At 49.4% G+C, this 7,105-nt stretch overlaps 1 protein-coding gene and 1 long non-coding RNA gene across 3 annotated transcripts; one reads left to right on the forward strand and one right to left on the reverse strand.

The window, feature by feature from the left end:
• Window positions 1–17: 17 nt before the first annotated feature.
• LOC127920434 (uncharacterized) lies at window positions 18–765 on the reverse strand. Of its 2 annotated transcripts, none has more exons than XR_008106255.1 (3): window positions 458–765; window positions 185–408; window positions 18–110 (listed from the first exon to the last, which is right to left on the reverse strand). It is a non-coding gene; the product is annotated as an uncharacterized LOC127920434 (long non-coding RNA). The 2 variants fall into 2 exon arrangements; XR_008106256.1 differs by lacking the exon at window positions 18–110 and having other exon boundaries at window positions 162–408; window positions 458–569; window positions 617–765.
• Window positions 766–777: 12 nt separating this feature from the next.
• On the forward strand, window positions 778–6,632 carry LOC127920433 (neurobeachin-like protein 2). The gene is made up of 6 exons (XM_052504515.1): window positions 778–933; window positions 1,116–1,232; window positions 1,406–1,567; window positions 3,332–3,480; window positions 3,701–3,836; window positions 4,057–6,632. Exons 1-6 carry the CDS (start codon window positions 793–795, stop codon window positions 4,162–4,164), a joined length of 813 nt encoding a protein of 270 aa, XP_052360475.1. The 5' UTR covers window positions 778–792; the 3' UTR covers window positions 4,165–6,632.
• The last annotated feature ends 473 nt before the right edge of the window (window positions 6,633–7,105 follow it).

Below are 7,105 nucleotides of genomic sequence, written 5' to 3' on the forward strand. Positions count from 1 at the left end.
TGTCTGTCCTGTAGACCTGGTAACATGTCTGATAGTGATGAGTGTCCTGTAGACCTGGTAACATGTCTGACAGTGATGGGTGTCCTGTCTGTCCTGTCTGTCCTGTAGACCTGGTAACATGTCTGATAGTGATGGGTGTCCTGTCATGTCTGATAGTGATGAGTGTCCTGTCTGTCCTGTAGACCTGGTAACATGTCTGATAGTGATGGGTGTCCTGTCTGTCCTGTCTGTCCTGTAGACCTGGTAACATGTCTGATAGTGATGGGTGTCCTGTCTGTCCTGTCTGTCCTGTAGACCTGGTAACATGTCTGATAGTGATGGGTGTCCTGTCTGTCCTGTCTGTCCTGTAGACCTGGTAACATGTCTGATAGTGATGGGTGTCCTGTCTGTCCTGTCTGTCCTGTAGACCTGTAGACCTAGTGATGGGTGTCCTGTCTGTCCTGTCTGTCCTGTAGACCTGGTAACATGTCTGATAGTGATGGGTGTCCTGTCTGTCCTGTCTGTCCTGTAGACCTGGTAACATGTCTGATAGTGATGAGTGTCCTGTCTGTCCTGTCTGTCCTGTAGACCTGGTAACATGTCTGATAGTGATGAGTGTCCTGTCTGTCCTGTAGACCTGGTAACATGTCTGATAGTGATGAGTGTCCTGTCTGTCCTGTCTGTCCTGTAGACCTGGTAACATGTCTGATAGTGATGAGTGTCCTGTCTGTCCTGTCTGTCCTGTAGACCTGGTAACATGTCTGATAGTGATGAGTGTCCTGTCTGTCCTGTCTGTCCTGTAGACCTGGTAACATGTCTGATAGTGATGAGTGTCCTGTCTGTCCTGTCTGTCCTGTAGACGTGGTGACATGTCTGGCTCTGGACCTCTGTGGTATCTACCTCATATCTGGTTCCAGAGACACATCCTGTATCGTGTGGCAGGTTCTACAGCAGGTAGGACTTTCATCTTCCTCTGTCACAGGTCTTAGGGAATCACTGGCTCTAGTAGAATAAGCAGGGTCACATGATCTCCTAATTATCTTCATATTTCTACTTTGTCTGTAAAATGGTCTTCTGAGGGAGAGTCCAAAAGGTTTCACCCCCTCCCCCTCCTCCCTCTCTCTCTCCTCTCCCAGGGTGAGTTCTCCAGTGGTCTCTCTCCTCGTCCAGTGCAGGTCCTCTGTGGACATGACCAGGAGGTCACCTGTGTGGCCATCAGCACCGAGCTGGACATGGCTGTCTCTGGGTCAAAGGTGAGAGGTCAGGGGCCAGATATGGTGTGTGAAAGGGGAAATCTGGGATTTGAGGGAGCCCTTCATTCCAGTTTGAGTGAAATTATCCAGGGTGTAGACTGTCACATTTGGTTTCTTACTCTCTCTCTCTCTGTCTCTCTCTCTCTGTCTCTCTCTCGCTCTCTTTCTCTCAGGATGGTACTCTGATAATCCACAGTGTACGTCGTGGCCAGTTCCTCCGTACCCTGCGTCCTCCCGGTGAGAGCTGCCTGCCAGCCCGGGTCACTGAGTTGCAGGTGGGCATGGAGGGGCACATCGTGGTACAGACCGCCCTGGAGGGACGCACTGCTGGAAAGGTACAGAACACACACATTCATTTGCATGCACACACACACACACACACACACACACACACACACACACACACACACACACACACACACACACACACACACACACACAAACTAATCAACTGTATTAATATTTTATTTAATTGTATCGCTCTCAATAATCCCCTCTTCCCTCGCTTTGTCTCTCTCTCTCTCATTCTCTGTCTCCCCCCCTCTTCCTTCTCCTCTCTCTGTCTCCCCCTCTTCCTTCTCCTCTCTCTGTCTCCCCCTCTTCCTTCTCCTCTCTCTGTCTCCCCCTCTTCCTTCTCCTCTCTCTGTCTCCCCCTCTTCCTTCTCCTCTCTCTGTCTCCCCCTCTTCCTTCTCCTCTCTCTGTCTCCCCCTCTTCCTTCTCCTCTCTCTGTCTCCCCCTCTTCCTTCTCTCTCTCTCTGTCTCCCCCTCTTCCTTCTCCTCTCTCTGTCTCCCCCCTCTTCCTTCTCCTCTCTCTGTCTCCCCCTCTTCCTTCTCCTCTCTCTCTGTCTCCCCCCTCTTCCTTCTCTCCTCTCTCTGTCTCCCCCTCTTCCTTCTTCTCTCTCTGTCTCCCCCTCTTCCTTCTCCTCTCTCTGTCTCCCCCTCTTCCTTCTCTCTCTCTGTCTCTCCCCCCTCTTCCTTCTCCTCTCTGTCTCCCCTTCTCTTCTCTTCTCTTCCTTCTCCTCTCTGTCTCCCTCCTCTTCCTTCTCCTCTCTCTGTCTCCCCCCTTCTCCTCTCCTGTCTGCCTCCTCTTCCTTCTCCTCTGTCTCCCCCCTTCCCTCTTCCTTCTCCTCTCTCTGTCTCCCTTCCTCTTCCTTCTCCTCTCTCTTCTCCTCTCTCTGTCTCCCCCTCTTCCCCTCTTCTCCTCCCTTCCTCTCCTCTCTCTGTCTCCCCCCCCTCTTCCTTCTCCTCTCTCTGTCTCCCTCCTCTTCCTTCTCCTCTCTCTGTCTCTTCTTCTCCTCTCTGTCTCCCCCTCTTCCTTCTCCTCTCTCTGTCTCCCCCCCTTCTCTTCCTCCCCCTCTTCCTCTCTCTCTGTCTCCCTCCTCTTCCTTCTCCTCTCTCTCTCCCTCTCTTCTCTCCTCTCTCTGTCTCTCCCCTCTTCCCCTCTTCCTTCTCCTCTCTCTGTCTCCTTCTCCTCCTCTTCCTCTCCTCTCTCTTCCTCTCCTCTCTCTGTCTCCCTTCCCTCTTCCTTCTCCTCTCTCTGTCTCCCTCCTCTTCCCTCTTCCTCTCTCCTTCTCTCCTCTCTCTGTCTCCCTCTTCCTTCTCCTCTCTCTGTCTCCCCCTCTTCCTTCTCCTCTCTCTGTCTCCCCCCTCTTCCTTCTCCTCTCTCTGTCTCCCCCCTCTTCCTTCTCCTCTCTCTGTCTCCCTCCTCTTCCTTCTCCTCTCTCTGTCTCCCTCCTCTTCCTTCTCCTCTCTCTGTCTCCCCCTCTTCCTTCTCCTCTCTCTGTCTCCCCCCTCTTCCTTCTCCTCTCTCTGTCTCCCCCTCTTCCTTCTCCTCTCTCTGTCTCCCTCCTCTTCCTTCTCCTCTCTCTGTCTCCCTCCTCTTCCTTCTCCTCTCTCTGTCTCCCTCCTCTTCCTTCTCCTCTCTCTGTCTCCCTCCTCTTCCTTCTCCTCTCTCTGTCTCCCTCCTCTTCCTTCTCCTCTCTCTGTCTCCCTCCTCTTCCTTCTCCTCTCTCTGTCTCCCTCCTCTTCCTTCTCCTCTCTGTCTCCTCCTCTACCTTCTCCTCTCTCCCCCTTCTCCTCTGTCTGTCCTGTATTAAAGGAGAAGTACTCCCTCCATGTTTACTCTGTGAATGGCTGTCTGCTGTCGTCTGTCAGCCTGGATGAAGAGGTGACGGCTCTCTACCTGGTCCCAGAGTACATCATTCTGGGGACCCAGCAGGGAAACCTACACATCAGACACCTGTACAGGTGAGACATGCAACACAGTGTGTATGGCCATCACCAGCACACACTTCTATTAGACTACACCACCTTCCATAACATTCATTTGTGTGTGTGTGTGTGTGTGTGTGTGTGTGTGTGTGTGTGTGTGTGTGTGTGTGTGTGTGTGTGTGTGTGTGTGTGTGTGTGTGTGTGTGTGTGTGTGTGTGTGTGTGTGTGTGTGTGTGTGTGTGTGTGTGTGTGTCAGTCTGGCGCTGGCGGTGTCTCCCCTGCCGTTGAAGGTGGCTGTGAGGAGTGTGTCGGTGACCAGAGAGAGTAGCCACATCCTGGTGGGCCTGCAGGATGGAAAGCTCATCGTGGTGGGGGCTGGGAAACCAGAGGAGGTAACGTCTGCTTCCCTAATGCACGCTGTTCCAGAACAACTTGCTCCTGACCTTCTATCCCATCTGGAAATCATGTTAGATGATAACAAGATTATCTTTAGTTCAATAACATCCCTTACCCTGATAGTTACATTCTCCTACTTTCAACACATGCTCAGTGTGACCTCTCTCTCTCTCTCTCTCTCTGTCTCTGTCTCTGTCTCTCTCTCTCTCTCTCTAGGTACGCTCGGGTCAGTTTTCCCGTCGTCTGTGGGGCTCAACACGCCGAATCTCTCAGGTTTCCTCAGGAGAGACAGAATACAACCCCACTGAGACTTCTGGGAAGTGAGGGTCGCCATGAAAACATACGGAAGGCAATATTATCGTAGCCTGTCAGGCTCACCCGAGGCTTGGTTGATGGCCGACACCCAAATGGCATCCTATTCCTATATAGTGCCTATTGGGTTCTGGTCAAGGACAGCAGTATATAGGGAACAGGGTGCCATTTGGGACACAGACATTTTTCTACCCACCAGCAGTGGATTTGCTGGATCAGAATGAAGGGAGTAGAGACCCTGGATGTTGGTGTCAGAAAGCCCACCCAGAACTTTACTGGACTGATTGACTGCTAAACGGCCTCTCCAAACCTCTCTGGGTTCAAGCCTCTTTGGGTTCAAGCCTCTCTGGGTTCAAGCCTCTATGGGTCCAAACCTCTATGGGTTCAAACCTCTATGGGTTCAAGCCTCTATGGGTTCAAGCCTCTATGGGTCCAAACCTCTATGGGTTCAAGCCTCTATGGGTTCAAGCCTCTATGGGTTCAAGCCTCTATGGGTCCAAACCTCTATGGGTTCAAACCTCTATGGGTTCAAGCCTCTATGGGTCCAAACCTCTATGGGTTCAAGCCTCTATGGGTCCAAGCCTCTATGGGTCCAAGCCTCTATGGGTCCAAACCTCTATGGGTCCAAACCTCTATGGGTCCAAACCTCTATGGGTCCAAACCTCTATGGGTCCAAACCTCTATGGGTTCAAGCCTCTATGGGTTCAAGCACTCTGAGAGAGACACGATAAACAAAGGCTTTTTTTTTCTACTAAAGGGAAAATAAAATATTTTTTGATTTAGGTGGTTTTATACTCTATTTTTAAAAAGGCATCATTCCAAAGATGACTCGTGTTTTGTAGACAAGAAAGGAGACTCTGTTTTATGTGACTCCCAACCCCTTTTACTGGGTTGTTCCGAGGCCAGTTGTGTGGCAATGGCACCTTGTCTAAAACTCCTTGAAACTTGAAAACGATAAAACGTTGCAAGAGATTTCCATGGTGAAGTACCAGTGTAGACCACTAGGGGGTGGGATTTCTCTCTCTACATGTGTGCAATCCTGCTGAAAATAAAAGGCAATAACCCGGTTGGAGTGGTCCAGACGGTATGTGCGGTTTGTATTGTCACATGATGGATGGTGATGTTCACAACAAATGAACCACTGTTGCCTTAAATAGGAGAGAAGAGATGTTGTATGACTTGTACGGTATATAACATCTGTATGTGCAGCTCACATATTACTGCTTTATAGAGGTCTGGTTTGATTGGTTGTGTGTTCCTGATGTGTTGCATTAATTGATGACTCATGTAGTTTGTCTGTGTCTTCATCTTCACTCTTTACACAGATACTATTTTCCAGCAGAGACCTTACTGTCGCTGTTGTTGCTGTTTCAAACTAGTTGGAACTGAAAAGTGCCCGTCATCTTTTCCTCCAGCACTGATTGGCTGGAGATGAGATGATCCCCCCTCCTTCTTTTTTTCGGTCTCTCATCTGCCTGCCATCTTTCCCTCCCTCCCTCCTGCTCTGTCCATCACTTTTTCTTCTGTAGCAGGCCGGTGTTTCACAGTAGCTCCAGTCTTCGTAAGGACCTGCGTGTCCTCGGCAACCAAATCTGCATCACTTGTAACTAGCGGTCATATTGTTGGTAAACTGTTAGACAGACAGCTGTGAAAGGGTCCTCATCCATCAGGGACATTTCACCTTTTATACTGCTGATATCTTGTTCTTTTCTGAAGCACTGAGTTGAACCCTTTTGAACTAGAGATGGCTTGTGTCCCAAATGGCACCCTTTCCCCTATTATAGTGCACTACTTTTTGCTCAGGGCTCCGGTCCAAAGCACTGCACTATATAGGGAATAGGGTGCGATTTGAGAGGCAGTCGTGGTGTCTGTAGAACACATGGGTGGAAAGATAGGCTTGGGCTCCCAACGAGCCAGTAGAGGAATGTACTTCCTGTGAAAACCCCCTTTTTCCTGCGGTTGGGTTGGAGAGAGACTGTTGTTGTGCACTGTCATGTTGGGATGGAAGAGACGCAAAGGGAGCGTTCCAAATAGCGCCATGTGTAGTGCACTACTTTTGACCAGGGCCCCATATATGGTGGCATTTGGGACTCAGTCACAAAGACAAAAAGGGAACTGTTGGGGAAATGCAATGGCAACAAAATCGTGTCCACCAGCTACCGTCTCCAGTCTCTACTAACAGGCTGCAATCTGGGATTGGATGGAGAGTGACTTTTAGAGACAAAGAGAGAATATTGCTGTAATCTTTTCCACCATTCCGACTCTCTCAGTAGCACTTGAGTCTGGGAACGAGGTTAATATGACTGTAACTTTGATGGTTGTTTTACTGCGTGTCGCTATACTATGTGTGTTTAAAAGGTCAAGGGTCACAATATATGGTAATGCATTATTACATGTCTGTGTTAATGATCTGGCTGTGATGTTGACAGAATGTCTGGGTTTTATTGAAAAAGGTGGGTCTGAAATGCCTGCAGAAATTATACATTGTCTGTTTGCTTTATTGTCTTGTCAATAGTTTCTCTATTGGCCCTGGTCCAAAGTCCTACACTATATAGGGAATAGGATCTATGGAACTCGGACTTGTTTTCATAATCAGTTCATCCACTTTTATCCTCCTGACTGATCTCTCACCAGACCTGAGTTCAAATACTATTCAGAATCATTAAAAATACTTTATCTGAGCTTGATTGAGCATGCCTGATTTGACGGACCAATAGAATAGTCCCAAAATGGGAAACGCCATTTGGCATTCCTGGCAGGCTAGAGCCAAACTCTCCAAATATCTGAAATATTAAAAGTAGTATTTTGATCCCAGGTCTGTGTCCCACACCACAGTCTAGACACTGATCTAGAATCAGGTCCCTGAGCCCCAGGACACTACTGCTGAATAAAGATCTCCAGGTGGAAGTTGCCTCTAGACACTGATCTAGAATCAGATCCCTGAGCCCCAGGA

Source organism: Oncorhynchus keta, unplaced genomic scaffold (genome assembly GCF_023373465.1).
Source record: "Oncorhynchus keta strain PuntledgeMale-10-30-2019 unplaced genomic scaffold, Oket_V2 Un_contig_19542_pilon_pilon, whole genome shotgun sequence".
Lineage (NCBI taxonomy): Eukaryota > Metazoa > Chordata > Actinopteri > Salmoniformes > Salmonidae > Oncorhynchus > Oncorhynchus keta.

Bases quoted from the DNA above. Each gene is read 5' to 3' on its own strand.
- LOC127920433 (XM_052504515.1), top strand. From the start codon at position 793: ATGTCTGATAGTGATGAGTGTCCTGTCTGTCCTGTCTGTCCTGTAGAC. The intron at 3,481-3,700 runs GTGAGACATGCA...TGTGTGTGTCAG, and splicing joins CACATCAGACACCTGTACAG to TCTGGCGCTGGCGGTGTCTC. The intron at 3,837-4,056 runs GTAACGTCTGCT...CTCTCTCTCTAG, and splicing joins GGGCTGGGAAACCAGAGGAG to GTACGCTCGGGTCAGTTTTC.